At 61.3% G+C, this 23,448-nt stretch overlaps 2 protein-coding genes across 2 annotated transcripts; one reads left to right on the top strand and one right to left on the bottom strand.

The window, feature by feature from the left end:
• The first annotated feature begins 7,998 nt into the window (after positions 1-7,998).
• On the top strand, positions 7,999-16,250 carry THEM6 (thioesterase superfamily member 6). Its single transcript, XM_040261663.1, has 2 exons — positions 7,999-13,310; positions 14,705-16,250. Exons 1-2 carry the CDS (start codon positions 12,798-12,800, stop codon positions 14,816-14,818), a joined length of 627 nt encoding a protein of 208 aa, XP_040117597.1. The 5' UTR covers positions 7,999-12,797; the 3' UTR covers positions 14,819-16,250.
• A 2,924-nt stretch (positions 16,251-19,174) lies between these two features.
• SLURP1 (secreted LY6/PLAUR domain containing 1) lies at positions 19,175-20,365 on the bottom strand. Its single transcript, XM_040261662.1, has 3 exons — positions 20,264-20,365; positions 19,736-19,855; positions 19,175-19,535 (listed from the first exon to the last, which is right to left on the bottom strand). The coding sequence occupies exons 1-3, from the start codon at positions 20,322-20,324 to the stop codon at positions 19,336-19,338; spliced, it is 381 nt and encodes a 126-aa protein (XP_040117596.1). The 5' UTR covers positions 20,325-20,365; the 3' UTR covers positions 19,175-19,335.
• Between the last annotated feature and the right edge of the window lie 3,083 nt (positions 20,366-23,448).

Below are 23,448 nucleotides of genomic sequence, written 5' to 3'. Positions count from 1 at the left end.
TTTGGAGATCAAGTGTCAACTACATATTGCACTTATCAAGAGCATTGACAACGATGAACAACAAAGGCATTCGCCATCTGCCTCTACTGAGGTTGAACCTCATCCCCATGTAGCTGCTGACCTGCAACACCCCCCAAGGAAGTTCAGGGTGGAGTGAGGCACTCTGTGCTCCAGGGAATCTGGTGGGACCAGTCTTTAGATAGTTGGATGTTTTTAGGAACAGATTTTGTGATCTCAATCCTTGCATCTCCTCCCATCTAGAGAAGCACTAAATCCCTTCCTGGTGACATGACTAACAAAAACCTTTTGTAAAATGAGTGTTTCGTGGTATTGAACTCCCCCTTCCCAAAAATCTTATATATTGACCTTCCCCAACTGCTGCTTTGGAGCAGTCTCTCAGAACTCTCTGAGATGCCACCTCCCAGGCTGCAGTCCTCATTTTGTCCCAAATACAACTTAACTCACAACTCTCAAGTTATACATCTGTTTTTAGTCGACGTAAGCTATCATCACCATCCTGAGTCCACGGGACTCCTGAGTGCTGGGATCCTTGGTCCTCAGCCGGGCCACACTGGGGACAGTGGAGCCACTCCCCCAGGTTTTGGACCCTCGAGTGGGGAGACCAGAGCCAGGACAAGGGTTTTTCACGGCAGAGGGGACTTACCTGGGGGGTGGGGGTGCGGTTGCAGCTTCTGGGCTCCCCAACTTCACTCTGCAGGGATGTGCAGGGGGGCACCTTCTTTGCCACCAGGACCCTTCGGGACAGAGACCCCCAAACGCAGGATGGACATGTCCTGGTGCTGGCCAGGTGGACAGGGTCTCGGTGCCCCCCACACACACTCACTCCACATGCCCCACACACACTGCTTACACAGGTACACATGTTCACAGACAGAGCTACAAGACACGGCCTTAGTTTTGAGAAGCTACAGTGGGAACCTGCCCTGCAGCCCCTCTCCCCAGTCGGTCAGTGATGTGGAAGTGAACGAATTACCCTCCTGCTTATATGTGCATTTTTCTAAAGGAAAATGTCTACAAAGGTGGAAGAGAACTCAGCTGTGGTTCTGCAATAATATCCCATCTTAATTTTTTAATTCTGCTAAAGTAATGAATTAATCCAAAAATGGTGTCCATTAAAGTGGAGGGCCATGTGGCAGCCCCAGGAGGGGGCGGTGGTCTGTTGGCAAGGGCCCTTGTGAGGTGGGGTCTGCCCTGCAGCCAGTCCTGCCAGCCCCAGTGTCACCCTGGCAAGACCTGGGAGACCCTAGAGCCATGTGAACAGGCAGGATCTCCAGGAAACTGGCTTGGCCCATGGGCAGGTAGGTGGAGGGCCATCAAAGAAAAGAGTCCCAGGAGGAGGCTACAGAGGAGCGGGGGCTCAGGGGACATCACAGCGAAGGCACTCGCTGACCCTCTCTGCCAGGAGCCAGCATGAGAGATCCCACCCATGGCAAAGGTCATGAGGAAGAGACCTGTCAGGCAAAGGTGAGATCAGGCCTTGAGGGACCCCCCTGGACCTTCTCGAGCATCTACCCCAAAGCCAGAATCTGTCTGTCTTACTATTTTATGACTTTCACCAACTCCTCTGACATTAGCAGGGGGCTATCCCCAACCACCTTTCTCTGGAAAAAGTTAACTTAGAGCTCCAGTTAATAGTCTCCTGCATATAAAAGGAGTGTCTCAGCTCAAACCCCTCTGTTGGCTCTCTAACTTGCCTGACAGTTTTCCCCGGACTTTTACAACTATGCATGTGATTGTTTACAGCCTCACAGGAAGCTTAAAACATCTGAAAGATATAGAGCCTTTTAAAGAGCTAAGAATTATATTGGTGAAGGGTTTCATTGTTGAGTTAATGATTGCCACCAGGCCTCTATATCTTTTATCTTTTAGGCACCTGGGAGGATATTAATCAATGTAATTGGGATACAGAAATACGAATATAGTAGTTTTGATGTTAGCAATACTATACTTTTGAGTTAACGAATTTTCTCTTTGTTATAAATCACTGTACTCCTCTTTCTTTGTTATAAATCATTGTATCCTTGCTATGTAAGAATGTAACTTTATTTAGTGCTTTCTGAGAGTGGCACCAGACTTTGGAAAGAACAACACTTTTAGGGCAAATAAGTTTTCTGGTTGATGAACCCTTATCAGAAAAGAGTCATAAAATGCTAATAGGCCTCCTGGCCAGAAGATGATGTAAATCACCTAAGACCTGTGTATACAGATAGGTGTGCAGAGAGAAAGCCTGGTCTCGATAAGGGTCAGGGCTGCTGACCCTGCATGACTTTGTATTTTCCATTATTCTCTATGTACAGCTTAAGGTATATAAGCTCCCTGGAAAAATAAAGTTTTGGGCCTCGCCTCATCATTGCTTGGCTCCCCCGTGTCAATTCTCTCTTTCTTTCTTTCTCTCTTACTCTTTTTCAGGCTGATACCCTGGAGCACAGGGGCTCTCTGTGTTCACTTTTCTGCCTGGGCTTCTAAGACCCACGCCAGAGGGAGCCCAAGGCGGGGCATCCTCCACTATTCAAGCGGGCACCTGTGGCCTATGTGAACAGTGTAAGTCCCTTGTCTTGGGACTTTATTGGCCTTTTGCGTAAACCAAGGAATATCGGCCTCTTTCTCTCCGCTATTTCTTAACTGCAACATTCTTTCTTTATCTCTCTATATATCTTTAAATAAATCCTTATCTCTCTATATATCTCTAAATAAATAAATAAATCTCAGTCGCCAACACCGTCCATGCTTCGGATACCCTGGATCCAACCGGGGCTGGTCCCTGGTACCTCTCCACCCCAGGAGGGGCTGCAGGGAGCTGGGCAGGCCTCCCAGGAAGTTGGATCACCGAAGCGTCCAGGTTCAGTGGACGCCTGAGTGGCAACGTCAGAGCTCAGATTTTGACCCCAGTGAGAGCTCAGTTTAGGGCCAAGAGCAGAGCTCAAATTGTGATCAAGGAGTGGAGTTTAACAACGGTCTTCAGGGCATCAGGGCCAAGGTCTTCACGATCTGAGCTGCGGCTGTTAGTCATCTATCCCAGTCAGCTAGGGCCGCTGTAACAGAATGCCACAGGCTAGGTGACAGAAACAAGGCAATCTACTGTTCTTCAGTCCCAGAGGCCGGCAGTCTGCGATCAGCGCTCCTCGCAGGCAGGTGCGGGTGGGGCCTCCTCCTGGTCTGCAGGCAGCCCCCTTGCCCTGTATCCTCAGGTGGTAGAGAAGGACGGGTGCCCACCCTCCTGACCTGTGCAGCCCTCGTCTCTGAGAACCATCGCATCGGGGCTTAAGGCTTCAGCATATGAATTTGGGGAGGACACCGTCCAGCCCCTGGCCCCTCAAAATTCACATGCTTCTCCCATGCACAGTGTGCTCACATCATCCCAACAGCCTCAGAAGCCCTTACTCATTACAGCACCAACACGGACGCCTAGAGCCCAAAGTCTCCCCTGATCTCTCATCGCACGTGGCTGAGGCCGGGTAGGATTCATCCTGGCAGATTCCTCTCCAGCTGTGAATCTGTGAAGCCAGACAAGTTAACACAGCAGTGGGATAGACTGAGAACAGACATTCCCACTGCAAAAGGGGAAACTGGAAGGAAGGATAGTGGGTTCCAACCCCAGCAAAGCTGGTCCTGCCTGGTGTCAGCCGACGACTCTGCTGTGACTGCAGGCGTCGGGCAGTGCTCTCGACCTGCACCCCTGGACACCAGGAGACGCCCATTAGGGCAACCGAGAAGGTCTCCAGGCCCTGCCAAAGGTCCCCTGGGCCGCAGAAATAATGCCGCTGTCTGAGAACCACTGCCTCACAATGACCACTTCATATCAAATCACATCAACAAACACAGAGGCAACAGTCAGTGTTTGAAGAATGAGTTTTCCAGGCTGGTGCTAGGTGCTGGGTGCCTTGAATACAAAGACAGATAAGAAAGGTCCCAGCCCAAGGTACCCCGGCCCTGGTGAACTGGAGTGAGGGTGGGGTGCACACAGGTGGCCCCAGTGGAAACAGAAAAGGCACAAGCATTTTGCTTTCCATGTGAGGCAGTTGAGCCTGGGGGGTGATTGCCTGAGGGGGGCGATGGCCTGGGGATTGGCAGGGGGCGCGGGGTTCAGAAAGTTCCAGGTAAGCAGCCCGGGCAAGGAAGGTGTGCCATGCTGGTGCCACACTCACCTCCGCTCAAGGTCAGGTTCCTCCCCGTCTCTGGGCCCCAGGCTCTTTTGGACAGAGCCCAGCCTATGGGAGCCGGGGGCTGGGGGTGGGGGAGACCCAGGGGTGCTGAGCCATGGGAGGGCTGGAATTCAGGCCGCCCCTGTCATCCGGGGCTGCCCCCTACTGAGACACCCACCTGTCCCTCAGCCTCCCCACAGCCCAGGGAGTGGCCCCAGTGCTCACGCTCTAGCAGTGTCCTCTCCAACTGTGACATGCCCTGGCATGAGGTAAATCAAGCAGGGGAGTAAGATCTGCTCCCTGAGGCCATCCGGGGCAAGGAAGATCTGAGGAAATGAAAGGCACTCTCCCCCGCAGGGAGGGGCTTGTTGCCCCCAGACTCACGCCGGGGCCAGCAGGCACTTGGTACAGCCTGGGCCGTCAGCCCCTGCCGACACTCCAAGGGGTCCTGGGAAGAGTGCTCACAAAGGTCAGGTGAAAGGACAGCAGGGATCACTCCTGGCCCCCAGGTCAACAGTGGTCAGGAGCCACCGTTGCCACCCCCCACCGCTGGAAGAAATGCGGGAAGGGCCACGTTAGGGAAATTAAAATGGAAGAAGTCTTGTTCAGGCTTCAGAAGCAGGAGATCAGACCTCTGACCTGCTTCTGCCTTGCCTGGTCACTGCCTGGATTCTGTGCCTGCCTGCAAGCACAAAGTCAGGTGACACTTTAGATCAGAAAGGGTCTTGGAATTCTTGAGCCCCTGAAGGGGTTGGTCTGGCCAACTTCCCGGGTCTAACTCACAACGTGAAGCAATCAGTTGAGAGGTTGTAACTCACAACGTGAAGCAATCAGCATTGTAAAACTTTTTAAAAACAGAGCTGCATTTTTGGTGATGATGCTATCAGTTTGCAGCCTGGGCTTATAAGCAGGAGCCCCCAAAATTGCAATCTGAAGTCTCACCTGTGAGGTGGATGCACTGCTGGGAACCCTTTCCCAATTAGGACTCCAGATTGCTGGAGGGTCTTCCCAGAGCTTTTAAGTCTGGATAAGTAGTTGGCCCAAGCTGGTGATGTTTAATAAGCTATTTACTTCTCTCTGTTCTATATCTTTCTTTGCTTTTCTTTTAATGACTGTATATTAAAATTAAGTCAAATAGTCCTCTGTTAAATATTGAAATTGTTTATTTGTGTGTAACAAGTGGTTTCTTTTGTTAACAAATCCATCAAACCTAAAACAATTTTCGGCAATACAGGCGGGTTCCCAGAGGCTGGCCGGAGGCGTTGATGGGAGAAGGGTGGGAGAGGGACACAGTCACTGCCACCATGGCCCTGGCGTCCTGGTGTGGCCAAAGAGCTGGCCTGCTGATGAACCTCCCACCCTCAGGTCTTGACAGTGGAAGCCTTTCTAGGCTCCTTATGGAACCACCCTCTCTGAGAGGGTGGAGAAGCTGCCTGCCAGCCTCCTCCTGGGGTGGCTGAGAAATGGGCCCCCATCCCCAGGAGGCTCTGCCTTCCGGAAACAGAGAGAAGGCCAGGGAGGGTGCAGCCTGGCAGGCACTGCGGATCTGCCCCGCCCTGGGGCCTGGACCATCGGTGTTGACTGTGGGCAGCTGACCCTGCCCTGCCAGCAGAGTGCTTAAAGCTGCCCAGGCTCTGCTGACCTGAACCCGCCACCATGAAGGCTCTCCTCCTCCCCCTGCTCACTGCTAACTTGGCCTTGCAGCCAGGTGAGGCTTGGGTGGGCCCTGGGGCAGAGCTGGGGGAGCAGGGCCCTGGAGGTGGGACGAGGAGGGAGGCAAGAGGGGTCCAGAGGGAGGAGGTGGCTGGGAGGAGGCAAGCAGAAGGGACTCGAGGCGCCGGTGGAGCCTGCGTGCAGGCGGGCTGCTGGCGGCCTGTTGGCCCTTCACTGTGTGGACCTCAGCTTCGACCTGTCCTGCCCGAGGAGATGAATCACCAGGAGCTGGAGCCTCGCCCCAGGGACAGAGCCGGCCCGGCCAGGGATGCACCCACCACTCATCGCTCCGGGGACGAGGCCACTGAGAGGCACCTTGCCCAGTGATGCAGGCCATTTGGGAAGGGTCCTGTCCACCCTGCCCTCCCCTGCCTGGTGCCCCTCCCTCTCAGGAGCGTGGCATCGTGACAGGGCCTTGGGGAGGCTGGGCAGGGCACCCCCATGTGCGGGGCCCCTAGTCTGTGGCTCTTGTGCTCGGGACGGTGCCCCCTGCTCCATGCAGGAGAGGAGTGAACGAGGTTCCTGTCCCCCTGCACTGCGGAGAGGGGCAGCCCATCACCTCACCCTCATTCCGCCACAGGCACCGCCCTACAGTGTTACTCCTGCGAGGACCAGGGCAACAACTAGGGCTGCCAGCGTGCGCAGAACCAGTGCTGGACCGAGCGCGTCGGTGAGTGGCCGATGTCCCCTTGGCCTCTCTGCGTCTTGCCCTGCCCCGCAAGCTGTCCCCCGGACCCCCCGCCCCCCGCGCCGTCCCCCAGAGGCACCCCCTGCCCCGAGCCCTCCGCCCGGACGCCCTGCCCCCGGCGCCGTCCCCAGATGCCCCCTTCCCCCTCCTGCGCAGTCCCCGGACGCCCCACCCCCTCGCCGCCCGCGCCCTCCCCCGGACGCCCTGCCCCCGGCGCCGTCCCCCAGACTCCTGCAGGCGCGCCAAGGGCCGGGGATTGGGTCTATGCACTGGACTGTTCATCCTTCTGACCACCCGCCGGCCCCCTTGTTCTCCCGTCCCGGCACAGATATGGGCACTCCGTTTCCCACCCATCCACCCGCGCCCTACCCCTTACGGATGGGACATAGGGCCCATCCGTCTGTACCCTCACCCATAACCCGTCCGTTTCACCGCGCACCCTCCACGCACCCGTCGGTCCTCGTCCCTCCATCCTGCATCCACTCATTCACTGAGCATCTGCAGTGCCGGCAGAGGGTCTGGATGCCCGGGCATGTGGACATGGATGAGACCAGGCCCCCGCCCTCACAGGGCTTGGGGTCGTCTGGGGGTCGACCCAAGCTCTGGAGTTTCAGGCAAGAGTCAGGACAGGAGGCAAGCCGCAGGAGCTGGGGCAGGGCAGGTTGAGTGCCCAAGGCCCAGCCCTGCCCAGCATCTCCATCGCCCCTCCCCCCACAGAAGCCATCGGTCTCCTGACAGTCATCAGCGAAGGTTGCAGCTCGCACTGTGTGGAGGACTCGGGGAATTCCTTCCGGAGCAAGAAAAACGTCGCGTGCTGCTCCCCCGACCTGTGCAACACCAGCAGGGCCCAGGCCCTGCAGCAGCGTCACCTGGGCGCTGCTCGGTGCTCCTGGCTGTCTGCTGCTCTGGGGCTGGGCCCAGCTGTAGGATCCGGGAGGACCCTGCTGTCCCCTGTGCCAGGCAGAGGGTGTCCAGGGCCCAGGCCACTCCTGACACACCTGGCCCCGTCACAGACCCTCTGAGACCCTCACTCAGGTCAGGCGATGCACCCTGCCCTTCCCAGCTCTCCGTGGCTCCCTCGAGGACTCCTGCCCAGCTCCTACTGCCCAGCATGCTGGGCTTCATGATGTGAAACAGCCGGCAGATAGCCCACCAGACCCTGCTCAATATTCCGACCCACCCTTAACCCTTGCTCAAGCACGTCTTCCTCCGGGAAGCCTTCCCTGCCTGCCCCTCCACGAGCTGAGCCAGATTCTACCTGCAGCGTCCTCCACACCCAGCATGGAGCAGGCTCTCAGAAGGGCCCTGCAAAGCCTGAGCGGAAGTGTTCCGAGTAGGCCTGGAGTCAGCAGTGTGAGGTCCTGAGAGCCCCAAGAGAGGAAGCTCGGAGGGGCGGGCTTGTTCATGGGGGTCGGGGTGGGCAGCAACGCCATACACACAGTAGGCCCTTAACAAAGGCCTGTGGGCTTGGCGGCAGAAAGTCTCTGTCCTTGCTTGCCCCCAGGTAGAGGTCAGGGTCAGGGTCTGGACCTGTGTGGGTGTAAACATGGAAACGTGGAGCACGTTTAGAGCTCATAGAAAGCAAGCAAGCCAAGGACAAGGATCCCAAGCGCTGGTGCCTGGAAGGCCTCTGCAGGACCCAAGGTCCCGAGGGAAGGACTGTGGCGCTGAGAGCAGCCACGTCCACTGAGCAGGGCTCTGGGCCTGGTGCCCACATGTCAGCCCCTCCCCATGGGGGGGTGCTCCGCCCTGGGCCGAGGCTCAGGAGGGGAGGTGCTCTGGGCCCCCACGCCCCACTCTGGACTCCACGGGTAAGCGTGAGAGGGGAGAGGCGGCTGGCCCCCGGAGGTGGGAGCCCTGGCTGCGCCCTCCATGCCCTATGACTCAGGTCCTGGCCCACCTCCTGCCGTCCCTGAGGTCTTGCAGCTATAAGCCTCCACAAGAGTTCTGCTCCCGGCCCAGCTCCCTGGGCAGAGGTCTGCCCTCCTGCAGGATGGGGCGCTGACAGGCCACCCCTCCAAGGGTGCAGACAGCATGGGGCCACCTGCAAGGGCAGCCCCCCCCAGTCCCCATACATAGACTATGGGACAAAGAGGAAGTGCAAACCCCTGTCCCCAAGCTCTGGGACAACACCTGCCCCCATCTCACCCTCATGGTGTTGCTTCTTGTGCAGAACAAGGTGCGTTCTGCGAGCTGACACACCTGGCCACACTCTCTAAGGGAAACCACTTTTGTTTCTAACCTCTGTCTCTCCTTGGTAAGGAACAGAAACCCTGTGGTGGCCGAAGCGGTCCTCCAGATGGACCGGCGTGTTTGTTTCCAAGATGACCCTTGTATCTTCCACAGGGGAGATGCTATCCGATCTGCTCGCAGCTCCAGTAGCCGGTGATGCCCCAGCAGACTTGACAGAGCCCTCGCCACATGCCAGCCTCTTCGCTGCCACCTCCCGCACAATCATTCATTCATCTCTCCCTACTTAGAGGTAGGGCTGTGCAGAGGAGGGACCTGAAGCAAGGAGGTGAGGCAGCTTGCCCAAGATCACGCAGTCAGCTGGTCAGAACTGGCAAGGCTGCACATTCGAACTCCAGTAAATACAGACTCAGAGAGGTGAAGGAGCTGACCTGAGGCCACACAGCTGGCTCCTGCCCACCCCAAACCAAGCCCCGCAGTGGGCATCTCCTGCTCTGGCCCCAGATCCCAACCACACTCAGCCCCAGGCTGTCCTCCTCCAAGGACTCTGGCTGCACTGGACCAGCGGTCTTGCCCTTCCAGGGCTCAGGTTGGTGGGCTCCCCCCAGGCTGATGACTGGTCTGACTCCCTGGGGATACCCCCCTCCCCACTTGACTCCAGCTGCTCAGGGAGGCAGGCTGGATAGCAGGGAGTGTGGGTTTCCAGGGGGTGCTCTGCAGTCCTAGGGTACCTCCGGGGCCCTTCCTGAGTCAGGAGAGATGCCCAGTGCTTCCCCACACCTGGTGGGCATCTCTCCTGACTCAGGAAGGGCCCCGGAGGTACCCCCAGACTGCAGAGCACCCCCTAGAGACCCCATCATCCGGCCCACATAAGCTATGGGGGTGGGGCAGCCCCCAGGTGAGTCACTGCCTCGCTGCTCAATGCTCAGGGACTGTCCCCGCCCCCAGCCTGGGCCTGGGCACACAGCACCCAGAAAAGAATTGCAGCCCCAGGAGTAATCTGGTCAGTCCCCCCAGAGTCTCCCGGGCTCCACCCCTGCGCTTTGACAGAGCTGCTCTCTGCCCGAGCGACCACCCCGTTTTTATAGAACTGAATTTCAGCTCCACAGTGGACTGGCCATCCAGCTGGTACTGCGGACAAACAGGTCTGCACCCTGGTTCTGTCTGGCCCGCAGGCTACCTCTTCACAGCAATGTGGTGGTGACCAAGGCGTGCACGGATCCATGCAAGCCCCAAACAGGGACTGGCTAGGCCAAAAGGGCCCGCAGAGCTGCTGCCGCCGGATCCGGGACCTCTGCATGGAATTGCTAGGGTCTGGACCCAGGGGTGGGGTCCAGGTGGGGCTGGGATCCAGGGGCTGCCTGCTGGTTCCGACTACAGGCACTGCTGCTTTTGTTCCCTCGGGCGGCGTCTTAAGCTCATGCTTCTCTTCACTTGGAGGCTCGAACCCAGGAGGTGGCCAATGGCGCTTAGTATGCAGGCCTGCCCCTGGTGGCGATGCCCGGTGCTACCCAGATAGGAGAGTCCTTAGGAACCAAGGGGACCCAGAAGTACCCCTCTGTTCATCTGCCCTGCTTGGTTCCGCAGGCTCGGAGGCTCCAGGGCCAAGGGAAGGGATCGAGGCCCCGCGCCCAGGACTCCTTCCAGCCCTCCACAAAGTGCCAGAGACCTATCACAAGATGCGTGTGTCCACTGGGTGGGACAGAAGCAGCTGGATTGGTGGGGGCGTGGAGAAGGCGCTGGTCCTTATGGCATTCACGTTTTGAGCACCTTCAGTGCACCGGGCATCCCGCTGGCCTTGCGGTTTGGCAGTCAACGAGACAGATCAGCCCTGGCCACCTGGCCACAGGATCCAGCGGGGAGAGAGCACCCCCTACTTAAGGATTGCATCAGTGTAAAAGGAAGCACTCTGGGGATCTAGCCCAGTTTGGTGTTCCAGAAAGGGGCAGATGGAAGGGAGGGTCCCCTGTAGAGGGAACAGCATGTGCAGTGTGTGCGTGTCAATGTGCACATCTGTATGCGCCTGCGTATCGCGTCTGCATGTGTATGTACGTGTGTGCACGTGTGCATGTGTGTGGGTGCATGTGCGTGCACCCGTGTCGTGTGTGCATGTCTGTGCATGTATGTGCACTCGTGTGTGGACATCCGTGTGCCCACGTGTGTGGATGTGTGGATATATATGTGCACACATGTGTACGTGTGTGGGGTGCACATGTGCACCCGCGTCGTGTGCATGTGCATGTGTGTGCGCGTGTGTATGCACGTGTGTGTGTACGTGTGTGTGCTGGGTGACGTGCACAGCAGAAGCTCAGAAGGACTCAGGATCGGGGGCTGTGAGGAGGGCGGGGCCGCTGGAGCCTCGCCCACCAAGCTGCACTGTGGTCTCCAGAACTAACTCTCTAGCTATGAGGTCCTCTCCTGGGGGGATGGGACAAGGTGGGTGACAAGGCGGCTGCATTCTAAGGGGTGGCCAAGGGGGCCTCGAAGGGCATGGCATTCCATTGGCCCTGAGAAGCTAGCCCACCCCTGGACAGATGGCTCGGAGCCCAGCCAGGGCAGGGACAGCATTACAGGGACAAGTGTGAGCATGTGTGGGAAGGGTCTTCTTACTGCCAGGGTTCCTAGGGCGGGTGGACCTGCCCTGACAGGAAATGAGCCCCCTGTTCCTGGAAGTATCCAAGCAGATCCAGGGACCCAGGACAACGCTGGCCCTACTCTGCCCAGCTGCTGGTTCCAGAAGCAAAGCCAGAAAAGGAAACCACTTATCCTCTGCCCGACACTGACCCTGGCGAGGAGGCCGCCTAGCACCCAGCTCTGTGGACCACGGCTGCCCCAGGAGCTCCTTCTTCCCGGCCTGCAAGAACCCTGCAGCCCAAGCCCGCTGGGTGTGGACTGGACGGAGAGGCAGCTTCCTCAGTCCAGCTGCTGCCAGATGCCTTCTCAGAGGCACTGGACCGCAGCAATCACTCGGCAAACCCACCCTCCCGGGACTCTAATACTGACCTGAGCAGGCAGCCTCGGGGGTCACTGGCAGATGCGGTCGTTGGAGAGGCCTGGAGGCTGGTCAGGCCAGGTGGCCTGCCTTCTCTGGGCCTTGGCGCAAAGCCCCGCAGAGAAAAGGGACAGGACAGCGACTCAGTGCAGCAGCGTGTCAGGCCAGGCGTCCAGGTGCCTAAGTCGAGTTACCGTTGAATTCACTGCTGAGTCATTTCAGTTACTAACTCCTCCTCCATCCTGGATGTTCTTTGCTTCCGTTTCTTAAAACAGCAAAGGGTGTGAGTGTTTGGAAATGAGGTTGCGGTTGTGAGGATCTTGAGGGCCAGGGGTGAGTGCGGCCGGGTTAATGAAGTCACAAGCTGAGACTGAACAGGTGTACTGGGGCCAGACTGAGACACTCCTTGAATCCGCCCGCACGTGGGGCTGTCGTCCTGAGAAAGCGGGGAGCCCGTGGAGGTTCGGGAGCAGAGGAGGCTCGGTTTCCAGTCGTCTCCAAGTAACGCTGCTGGGGACTGGACTATTTTCCATTTCTCCCGAAAAATTCCACAGCCTAGGCCAGGGAAGTGTTGGAGGCTCTCCCAAATTAGAGGTGGAATCTCCGGGTTCAGTCCGAGTCTTCAAGCGCCAGGGAAGGCGCGAGGGGTTCGCGCTCCCAGAGGGGCCAGGGGGCGACGCTGGGGGAGACCCGGGGGCGCTCCTGCGTCCGTAGCCCCGGGAGTGACCGCCAGGTGCCGCTGCGACCCCTGGGCTCGCCGACCTATGCCCCGCCCGCCGAGGAGAAAGCGAAAGCCGCTAGCGCCGCGGCGTGGGACGAACCACTGAGAGCGTGGAGGGGGGGCCTGCGGCGAGAGGCGGTACTTCGGCCCGCGGCGACAGGCGCGTCGCCCCCTCAGCCGGCCTCGCGAGATGGTTCGCTCCGCCCGCGCCACTCAAGGGTTCCCAAGCCGGCCAGCAGAGCAGTGGAAGCAGCGCCGCCGGCTGCAACGCTGCCCGCGGAGCCGGCACCCCCGCTGACTGCTCTCCCGCGCCCGGCGCCCGCTGCCACGATGCTGGAGCTGCTCGTAGCGCTGCTGGCCCTGGCCCTCGCCTACTTCGCGTTGCTGGACGGCTGGTACCTCGTGCGGGTGCCGTGCGCCGTGCTGCGCGCGCGCCTCCTGCAGCCGTGCGTCCGCGACCTGCTGGCTGAGCAGAGCTATGCGGGCCGCGTGCTGCCCTCGGACTTGGACCTGCTGCTGCACATGAACAACGCGCGCTACCTGCGGGAGGCCGACGTGGCACGCACCGCGCACCTGGCCCGCTGTGGTGTGCTCGAGGCGCTGCGCGCGCTCGGGGCGCGCGCCGTGCTGGCCGCTTCCTGCGCGCGCTACCGCCGCTCGCTGCGTCTGTTCGAGCCGTTCGAGGTGCACACGCGCCTACTGGGCTGGGACGACCGCGCCTTCTACATGGAGGCGCGCTTCATTAGCCTGCGCGACGGCTTCGTGTGCGCGCTGCTGCGCTCCCGCCAGCATGTGCTGGGCACCTCGCCAGAGCGAGTCGTTCAGCAGCTGTGCAAGCGCAGGGTGAGCATCCCCCGTCCCCCGCACGTCTCCCCTGGCCCCTGAGGACCCCTGGCCTCCTGGCCCTACACTGCCGCTTCCCCTCTGCGGGGTGCTCTCGTCCCGCCGGGTACCGCTCCCGCCCTTCCCTTTGGTCCCAGGCCAGGGCCTTCGTCACTGATGCCTTTCTTCGTGGGACCCCTCAGGGTTCCCTGATCACCTCTATGTAGCAGGACTCAGCATGCCCCCCTTCCGATGCTTCTTAGGAACCTAGCTCCTCAGGGCTCCCTGCCGCACCCTCCACATTTTCCAGAATAGGGAAGACCCTTCTCAGTCCAAGTGTGGCCGAGAGTGCTGAGCCCGTCTCACGGGTCCTCGGTTCTGAAGGAAGGATGGCGTTGGCGTGGGGGTGGTGTCGGTGACAGGAGGTTGGTGGGCGTTCTCAAGGTCCTGAGACCCCTTCACCCAGATTAGAGCTAAGGGGCTGGGTCACCATCCCCTGGGTTCGGGTGAGAATTGAGCTCTCTAGAGCTGCAGGGCCTGCACCTTTTCCAGTTGGAGAAAGGAGGGCCGCAGCACCTGCCTGGGGCTCAAGGCCCCTCCCCAGGGCCTGCTATTCCCGGCACAGTTGGGCCTGCCGCTGCGGCATGGCAAGGGGGGCCCTGGGGACGTTGCTGTGGTGCTGGTTGCCAGGGCAGGCTCCTGCTGCAGACAGGTGCCTAATGCTTGGGCACCTGCATGCCAAAGCCAGGACCTGCTGGACCCCTTGGTGCCCTCAGGCAGGGCGCTGCCCTCTCTGGCCCTGGACAGGCGCAGAAGAGGGAGACAGCCTAACCTTGGTCATGGTGAGGCCATGCCTTTCCATTATGTCAGAGGTGGGGAAACAGGCTCAGAGAGGCGATGCAAACTGCTTGAGGCTACGCAGCAGGCCAGAGGCCCAGCCCGCTGCTTTTCTGTCTCTTTGAGTCAGGGACACCCCCAGAGAGCCTGTATCCCACCCACTTCACACCCACAGAGATGCTGTGTGTGTCCCTTCATTGTCGGGAGACCGGAAGGGGAGAGCCATCGAGGCTTCAAATCCGTGGACTCCGCTGTGACCAAAGTATGGAGGAGAGGGAGCCAAGGCCACTTTCCTGCAGGGGAGGGTGCCATGAGGTCAGGCATGGGCTGAAGGGTGATGCCCACGTGAAGTGAGGTGGCCCTCACCCGGCCTGGTAGGGGCGACCTGTGGACATCCGGTCCCAGATGGGGCAGAGGGCCCTGGGTCCAGTGTCAGGCTTAGCGTGGGGGCAGGCTGAGCCCAGTGCCTGGGATCTGCCTGCTGAAAGGCTGGCACGGGGCGGCCTGGCCTCGTGGGAAGGGCTGGGCTGCAGGCGAGTCTGGATCTGGTCTCAACCCCTCCCCCCCCCGCCCCGCAGGTGGAGCCCCCGGAGCTGCCCGCTGACCTGCAGCACTGGATCGCCTACAATGAGGCCAGCAGCCAGCTGCTTCGGGCCGAGAGCGGGCTCCACGACATTCTCAAGGAGCAGTGACTGCCACGGCTTGCCGCCCTGCCCACCAGCCTTAACCTGGAGGCAGCATGGGCCGGCTGGACTGGGCCCTGTTTGAACTGGAGTGGCCTTGCGACCCGCCCAGCCCCCTCACATGCTCAAGGCCCTCCCCTGCCCCCATTATTGATGCCCCTCCGTACCCCATCCCACGCCGAGCACGGGGTGGGGGTGACGCAGGTACCCAGCCAGCTCTGCCCTCGGGGTGATGACAGTGGGCAAACTGGGGCCCAGGGCCCTTGGTATACAGGCAGCAGGGGGTCGGGGTGGGTCGCCTTACAGGTAAAGCCAGGCTTCAGTGCTCTGAGTGGGCAGGGTGCCTGAAGCAGGGAACGGGCTGGGGTTGCCCTGAGCGCCAGAGCTTGGAGTCTGAGGCTGCCATTGGGGGTGAGGCCAGAGCAGTCCTGGAGGTAGGGCCAGGGGCGGGGCAGGGAGCTGGCCAATGCCTGGGCCCTGATGTGGGCCCCGAGGAGCTGGAAGGATCAGAGCAGCATTTCAAGGCAGATCCCTCTGCTGCACATGAGGGCAGGGTAGAGTGTGGCCGGCTAGGGGCCAGGCAGACCGGCCCAGGGTACTTGGGAGAGAGGCCTGATCACCGGGTGCTAGGGTGGTGGCAGGGCCTGCAGCACGGGCTTCGGGCCTTGGAGAGTACGGTAGGCCCAGCGCAGGTCAGATGTGCAGCGACTCCAGTGGAGGTGGTGAGCTGTCATAGCTTGGGGTGGGAATGGGGGTTCCTGGTCGGAACCTGCTGCTGAGGAGGGACTGGGGAGAGGTGTGGGGTTCTGCCTGGGTGCCCTCACCCGTCTGCACTCCTTGGTGCCCATAGGACCACGCTTTGTGACCCTGGCTGGGGTCCTGCCCTCTCTGGGTCTATAGTGCCTCTGCCCTCCCGCTGGGGCTGTCCTTGCCTGACTTGACGTCCTGCCCGGCTGTTGATTTGTTTCTTCCTGCACTGAGAGCTGCTTCCCACAGTGGGCTGGAGCCGCACAGGGTCTTCCTGGCTTTGCTCGAGCAGCTCTGTCCTGGTGTCACCAGCCTGCTGAGGTGCCCGCTGGGGCCTGCCCGCTCTCCTGCCTTGCAGCTAGGGCATGGGCGGCCTGGGGAGAAGCAGGTACTGGCTCGGGGCAGGTACTGGCTCGGGGCCTCGGAGAGTGCGAGGGCAGTGCAGGTGGGCCTCGTCCCTGGCTGGGGGCAGAGTCAGAGCTTTGGGGGTGGGTTCTGCCCTGGGCAGGGTGCCTGCTCACCTGTGCCCCTGCAGCGGCCCCCAGGGCAGCTCAGAGGGGCCCAGGACTGCTCCCTGGTCACCCTGTCCTCCCCTGCCCCCATGGCATTGTCTGCCTCAGCCACTGGGAACACCGCAGTGTTTCTGTTCTGTTTAAGGAAAGCCCAAGAGTAAAGGGCGTTCAATGTGAGCGTGCTGGAGAGTCTTCATTTCCGAAGCCCTTTCTGACATGGGGCGGGGGTCACTGTCGGGATTGTTGGATGAGCTTGGGGTTCACGCTGGCAGGACCTGTGCCCGTTCCGCGGATCACGAGGTCGCGGCCAGAAAGGAGCTGCCCCAAGCCCCTTACAGACTGGCCCTCTCCTTCTCTGTGGTTGTCCACAGAGGCTTGGGAGGTCCCACCCCAGACTCTGGGTCTGGGCCCCCAGGCCCCTGGGCTCACTGGGCAAGGTGAGGGCTGGCAGGTGGGGCAGAGGTCAGTGGGCTTTGGTGGGTGGGGTGGGGGGCAGGGTGAGCAGAGGGACTGTTCTACAGGCCCTCCCAGGAGGGCAGGGATGGGACCCCTGGGACAGAAGGCAGGTGAGGGGGGTGGTATCCATGCTCTGACCACCTCCCCCAGGAGGGGCCAGCACTGGGGCCTGGGAGAGAAGGGCCCTTGGAAGCGGCTGGGTGTGCAGCAGGCATTCAGCAATGGGGCGGTGGGGCTGGAGAGGCTTGGAGTAGGGTGGAGCTGTGCTGCCAGGGAGGTTGGCTGGAGCCGCAGCCCTTTTCACCTTCCACCTTCCCCGAGGGCCCTGCCAGGGGTCAGTCAGGGCCAGGGCCTGCCAGGTGGGGCCTCGTGCCTGTCCTGAGCCAGTGGCCACGTGAGGCCCCCCTCCCAGAAGGTCTGTTTCTCTTCACGTGACACATTTGCACAGGTCCTGTAGGGAGGGGCGGTGGGATTTGGGGGATCGTGGCAGGTGACTGAACTGACTGTTGCCAGACAGGACAAGTTCCTAGAGGGACCACAGACAGGAAACAGTGCACTTAGGCAGTGGCCCTAGTGACTGGCTGGGAGCATGTGGGATGAGTGGCTGGGGAGATGGAATGGAGGTGCCTAGGCATGGTCTGCCTCGCTTGGTACAGTAGGGGGGTGGTTCAGGATAGTCATGGGCATATAGGCTGCATGTGGCTGCCCCAGGGGCATGGGGACTTCTCTGTCCACTTCAGGGAGACACAGCCCAGCTGGGTTGGGGGTAGGGGAGGCTCTGGGTCCACACTTGGAAGACAGGCCCACAGCAGAGGGGAGAAGGGTACCTGTTGACTAAGGGGCCTGGCCTCAGGGCTGGGCTGTTGGGAGTGTATCTGCAGCCTAGTTCTCACAACACTCACTGATCCCATGCATTGGCTGCTTTTGTTGAGAAGTTCAAGTGACTGTCAGCCTGCATGTGGCCTGGGCACTGGTTCTCCCTAGACCACGCTCCCCCTCCTGCACGCCAGTGGGTACAGGACCGTCCACCCCAGGCCCCCGCCCCCTGTGGTCTGTGCCGCGTCTGGCTCCCCAGGTGACCGCGCCCCCTACCCCACCACCTGCCTGTGGGACGTCCGGGGAGGCAGAGCTCCTGGAGGCAGTGGTGGCGTTCCTCGTCATCTCTCATGATGGAAGAGGGGCCCTTCTTTCTCTGGCCAGTGAGCTGGGAGAGGGCGGAGCATTGAGCATCTCCCCACCGCAGCTCTTTGTGACCCACCCGCTTCCATGTGACGGGAGGTGGGGGTGTGCGATCAGCACCCACTTGCGTCAAGGCCCCACACGCCCACAGACGGTGTGGGCAGCTGCCGTCCACCCTGCAGCCACCGGCTGGCCACTCTTGTAGCCCCCAGCCATGGCCTCCCCAGCTCCCAAAGGGGCGCAGACCAGCGGGCGTGCCTAGGGCCAGGGCAGGGGCTTGGCGGGCCCCTTGCACTCAGGCCACCCCGCATGGCTCCCGGTGGAGGTGCAGGCAGGGAGGGCCCGCGACCCTGGCGCCAGGCGAGGAGTCCAAGGGGCGTGCGCCCTCTGCTGGCCACATGGAGGTCCCACAGGTGCCTGACCCCACCCACCCGCCTTCCCTGGGAGTGGTCAGCTGCCACGCCTCTCCCAGCTGCAGACCTGCTCTGCACCCCTGAAGCGCCCAGAGGTGCCCCCCTTTTGCTCTGCTGGCAAGGCTGAAGGGGGCAGTGACATGGCTTCACTGTGCCCCAAGGTGAGTGGTGGCTCTGGCCTCCCAAGTGCAGGGTCACATCAGGGGTGGTCTGGAAGTCTGGCTGTGATGCAGAATGTGGAGAATCTCCAGCCCAGAGGCCCGACGGCAAGGTGACACTGACAGGCGGGGGTCAGTCCAGCTCCTGCTTCCCACTCCCTGCAGTGGGGCTTGAGCAAGGGACCACCAGGGACAGCTGGCAGGGTTTCCTGGGGCCGAAGCATCCTGGGCTCCAGGGGGGTGGTCAGCCCCCAAGGACACTCTGCAGCCCATCCTTGAGCAGACAGGCTAGACCATGGGGGCCCCCTGAGCCAGCCCTGGGATTCTGGGGCAAGCTGACACAGCCTTCATGTTTTGTACACACATTCCCCTCTAATCTCGGCTGTCCCCGGGGCCCAGGGTGTAGTAGGTCTGTTGTCGCAGGAGGTGGCTGGGGCCTGGGGAGTTGTGTGGGTTCCCGCAGACCCAGGTACACACCACCCCACACCCTTTGGAAGACCCAGCCTGGGGGGGCAGGCCATCCCCACACACCCTCTTCCCCAGGTCCCCTCTTGCTGCGGCAGCAGACCTGGGCCCCGCAGACTCACCCACCCACGGATAACACTGGATTCCAGCCTGTTTCCTCCCTATCCTGGGGAGGGGGTATGGGGTGGGGGGGATGCCTCCAGAACCCCAGGAAATATTCTGGAAGCAGGGTCAGATTTTCCTTGGGCTGAGCAACAAGTCCTGGTCGGACTGCAGGAAGGCATTTGTCCCCTGAAGCCTCTGCCTGCCTATCTGTGAAGCGGCTCAGAACGGCCGTGGTGGGCACAAGGCTCGTGTGCTGGAACGCGCCTGGTCCCACCCAGCTCCCTGAAGGTGGCCCCATGGGCTCTCTGTGTCCAGAAGGAAGAGATGGTCTCCAGCCTCGGTCTATTTATGTATTCCATAGGTTTAGGGGAGGAGGGCAGAGTGCACCCCGAAATGATTCTCCCCTGGGGTCCCACCAGTAGCCTGGTGCCCACTGAGATTGGGCTGTGGGCATGTGCCAACAGAGTGGCCAGCTGGCAGCGTTGGGCGCCTCAGGGAAGGAGGTGGCTGAGGACCACGGCCCCCAGGGGGGCCAGGGCCCCGGCACTGAGCCTGGCAACGCCCACGGAGTTGCAGAGGTCGTGGAAGCAGCAGAAGATGGGGTGGGCAGCCCCGATGCTGTCTGGGTCGGTGGCCTCGCAAGAGCTGGCACAGGTGCTGGTCACCACAGGGCTCTCATTGAAGGGGAACTCTGGAGGGAAGGCAGGTCAGAGTACAGTCACCCCATCACGGCCTTCCTTGGCCGTCCCAGTCTGTGCCCTTCACCTTGCGCTTCCTGCTTCCTCCCAGGACACCCTAACTGACCAATGGCCTGGAAGTCACCCAGGCCCCTACTGGGGTCTGCAGTGTGGCCCTGAAGTGGGAGCTGGGAGCCCCAGGCCCCTGCCTCACCTGCCTCCACCGTCACCAGCGTGGTCTTGCAGGCTATTTGGTCCGGCTTGCAGTAGGTAATGTTCTTGCACAGAGGAAGGGCCGTGGGCTGCTCACAGGTGATGCAACTTAAGGCCTCACCTGGGGGAGGGGCGGAGGCAGACCCTCATCACCCGACCCTGAGACCCACCCTGGGGGTCACAGGAAGGGCAAGAGAAGAAGCCACGGGTGGTTCAGCCCTGGGCCCTTTCCCCTGGGTCCACCTGGAGCATGTGTCGGAGTCCCTCCCTGGGGGACGGCCTTGCCCCGCTGAGCCCCTTCAGGCCCAGCCTCCCGGCTTAGACATGATCCCTGCACTGTGCCCCCGACCCGAGCCTCGGTCTCCCTGCTTGGAGAGCAGGCCGTGACCCCTGCCCCGGGTGGAGCCGGGCTCAGGACCAGAGGGTCAGGGCGACCAGCCCAGTCGGTGACCCCCTCCCCACCGCGGAGCTGGGCTGGGCAAAGACCAGCGCCAGGCCCCCTGCCAGCCAGCCACACCGCCTCTCTCACCCAGGCTCACAGCCGAGGCTGCAGCGAGCAGCAGGGCCAGCAGGGCCCTGGGGACGGCCATCCCTCTAGTCGAGCCGAGCGGCCGCGGTCTCCGCCGGCCGCCTGTGGGGATTTATACCCAGCCCTTGGGTCCCCACTCTGGGTGGCGGCAGGAGCCGCCAGTGAGTCAGCAGGGTGGAAGCTGGGCAAGCAGCTGGCAGAGGACGCGTAAGTGCCGGCCCTTGGGGCAGGAGCCCTGGGTGCTGGAGCTGGCCAGGCCAGCCCCTCCCCTGGCCGCCACATGGGAGCCGCGGGCCTGTTTCCACTGCTGAGTGTGGTGCCCCGGGCCCACATCCCCAATGGTGCCCTCATCACCGCCAACCTCTTCCTCACAAATGGCCTTTAGACCAAGCCTGAGCTTCCTGTTCCCGGCCCCAGACAGCAGGGCTCCTGGACCCGCCGCGCGGCCCACCTCCCATCGCACACTGCCCCACGTCCTCCCCTGTGCTCTGCCGCTTGTGGACCCTGCCGCCCGTCTCCCCTGTGCCAGAGGCCTGGCTCCCATCTGCTGTCCCAGCCTCTGACTTCTCTGTCCTCTGAGGGCGCAGTGGGTGGGTGGGTGGATGTCTAGATGGACGGGTGGATGGATGATGGATGGTTGAAAAGACAGATGGCAGGGTGATGCTTGAGCGAGTGGCTGGATGGAGGGAGGAATGAACGGATGGACGATGCATGGGTGGTGGGTACGCTGGCTGCAAAGGGAGGGGGCACGTTCCGACACTTGAGCCTCATGCCCACTTATTCTTTCACCACTTATGAGAGAGGTGGTGGATGAAGGGGTATGTGCTGGTTGGATGGTGGGGGTGGGCCCTGCCATGGAGCAGGGAGTTACACCCCAGTCTCAGGGCGGAGTGACATGCTGGGAGGAGCTTGGGGCTGGCACTTAGGAGGCCTGGATTTGAGCCTTGGCTGTGCTGCCGTCTCTGTGTGTGACCTCGGGATGACTCTCCTTCCTCCAGACTGGATTTCTGTTTCTGTGATGAAACTAGGGACCCAGGGCAGTTGGAGAGCAGAAGTGACTTGGCCTCACGGATGGGGAGGTGGTTGCAAGGAAACAAAAGGAATTGTTTGCAAAGGGAGGACCGTGGTTAATGCAGGTCAAACGATGGAGTCACACACAGCGGGTGTGGGGCCCAGAACACAACGGGGCGGCCCTTCCCTGGGGCCTGGGCCGCGAAGGCACAAGGGCTGTGTGAGTGGAGCCAGGCAGGGTCTGGTCTGAGCCTCAGAGATGGCGGGTCCTGGCACCCCCCAGGCTTCTGTGCGACCAGGCCTGCTCATGAGCCACCCTGACCCCCTTTCAGGTGTTAAAGCAGGCAGAGGACCATCAACCCAGGAGGCAGCTGTGAAAACTAGCTGGCGAAGGTCACGGTGGTAAGGGATGCGGAGCAGCGGCCAGGTGGGCTGGTCTGGGCTCCAGGCCAGGAGACCCCGTGGGCCATCGGGGCAGGCCGCCTGGAAAGCAGCCTTGAAGGGGCCGGAAGACGTTGGAGGTGGAGATGGCAGGGAGGGTGCTGAGGGCGGTGGGGTAGTGACCAGGATGGACACACGGCTTTCCCATGTTTGCCTATAGGGCTATGTGTGTGTGTGTTTACCGAATCACACCTGGGTGCATAGTCGCTTCAGTCGTGTCTGACTCCTTGCAGCCCTATGGACTGTAGCCCTCCAGGCTCCTCCTCCATGGGATTCTCCAGGCAAGAATACTGCAGTGGGTTGCTATGCCCTTCTCCAAGGTAGCTACCTGACCCAGGGATCGAACTGGGGTCTCCTGCATTGCAGGCGGATTCTTTATCAACTGAGCTACCAGGGGAGCCCTTACTGAGTCTCAATCTAGGCTTTAAGGCTTAAGGGACCCACAGCCGTCCTTGTTTTTGTGAGAGACGGGAAGAGCCAGGTGGGAGGGCTGGTGGATAGCTGAGGGCAGGGTCTCCTCCTTGACAAGGTCAGCACCCAGAGACACGGCCCCGGGGGTGGCGTCTGAGATTATGTGGACGTTCCTGGCCTCCCGCCCCCCGCTGTTCCAGGGGGGTTGTCCAGGGTGCTCTCCCAGCAGCAGCTCTGCAAGGGTCCTGCCCCTGGGAGCTGGCTGGGACTGCAAGTCTTGCCCGCAGGAAGAGGAGGTGTGGTGTTCCCAGGGTCCAAGGGACAGGAGGCCTCCGAGGCTGCTCGCCTCCTGTCCCGCAGGCGTGGGATGCCCTCAGTGGGACCCGACTGTGCGTCCAGCGGCTGCCTCCCTCCATCCAGGGGCAGGAAACCCTTAAAGGGGGTGACGGACAGTTGGGGTTCTCCGGACTCAGGGCTGTGGGCTGGGGGGGGCACCTTGTGGTGCAGAAGGAAAGCCGTGCAGCCCTGTCGCGATGTGGCTGGAGACTCTGGGTGCTGTGTGCATCCAGGGCCTCAGAGCAGCCTCTGGAGTGGGGCGGGGCGGAGACCAGGGGTGCATCCCAGGGTACCCGGGGTCCATCTCTTGCCCTCCATCCCTCAAGTGCCCAGGCCTTTGCTCATAGGGCCCAGGGGAAGGGGCAGGGGCAGGAAGGAGGTATGAGAGGCCTGTGGGGCGGGGGCAGCCTGGAGGCTTTGGGCTGGCCCAAGGCCCAGGGGAGATGGAGCTCCCTTCTGCACTGGAGCTTGGGCTGCCTGGGCACAAAGGGGGTGGGGCTTGTAGGGGTCGGGTTGTGAGGGTGGGGTTGGGGGCTTTCTGGGGTGGGCCTGGAGAGGGCCTGGAGCTCACCCCCCAGCCTCCCCGCCTCTGCCACACAACGCAGGGATCCCTGTCACCACAGGCCTGACCCAGCATAACGCCTTGTTCAGGGGCCGGGCTGGTGAGCCTTGGGGGGGTTTCGTGGAGTAATGCCAGGTCCTGGGCCACTCTTGGCCCCCCTTGCCTACCTTCTGCCTGGCCTGGCTTGCCATCCTGTACCCAGCCAATGTCTCTGTCATTCAGGGGCAGTCCTAATGCCTCCTCCTCCAAGAAGCCACCCCTGATCCAGCCCTGGTGGATGTGGTGTGCCTCCTGCATGTGGGCCCCACTTCCTGTCCTGCCACAGCCAGGCCCCCAGAGCTAGGACTAGTGGGTGTGCCGGACTAGTGGGTGTGCAGCTCTAGTGGGTGTGCAGCTCTAGTGGGTGTGCAGCTCTAGTGGGTGT

Source organism: Oryx dammah, unplaced genomic scaffold (genome assembly GCF_014754425.2).
Source record: "Oryx dammah isolate SB20612 unplaced genomic scaffold, SCBI_Odam_1.1 HiC_scaffold_19, whole genome shotgun sequence".
Lineage (NCBI taxonomy): Eukaryota > Metazoa > Chordata > Mammalia > Artiodactyla > Bovidae > Oryx > Oryx dammah.
Note: the sequence above shows the minus strand (reverse complement) of the source record. Positions and strands in the feature narration are given on the sequence as shown.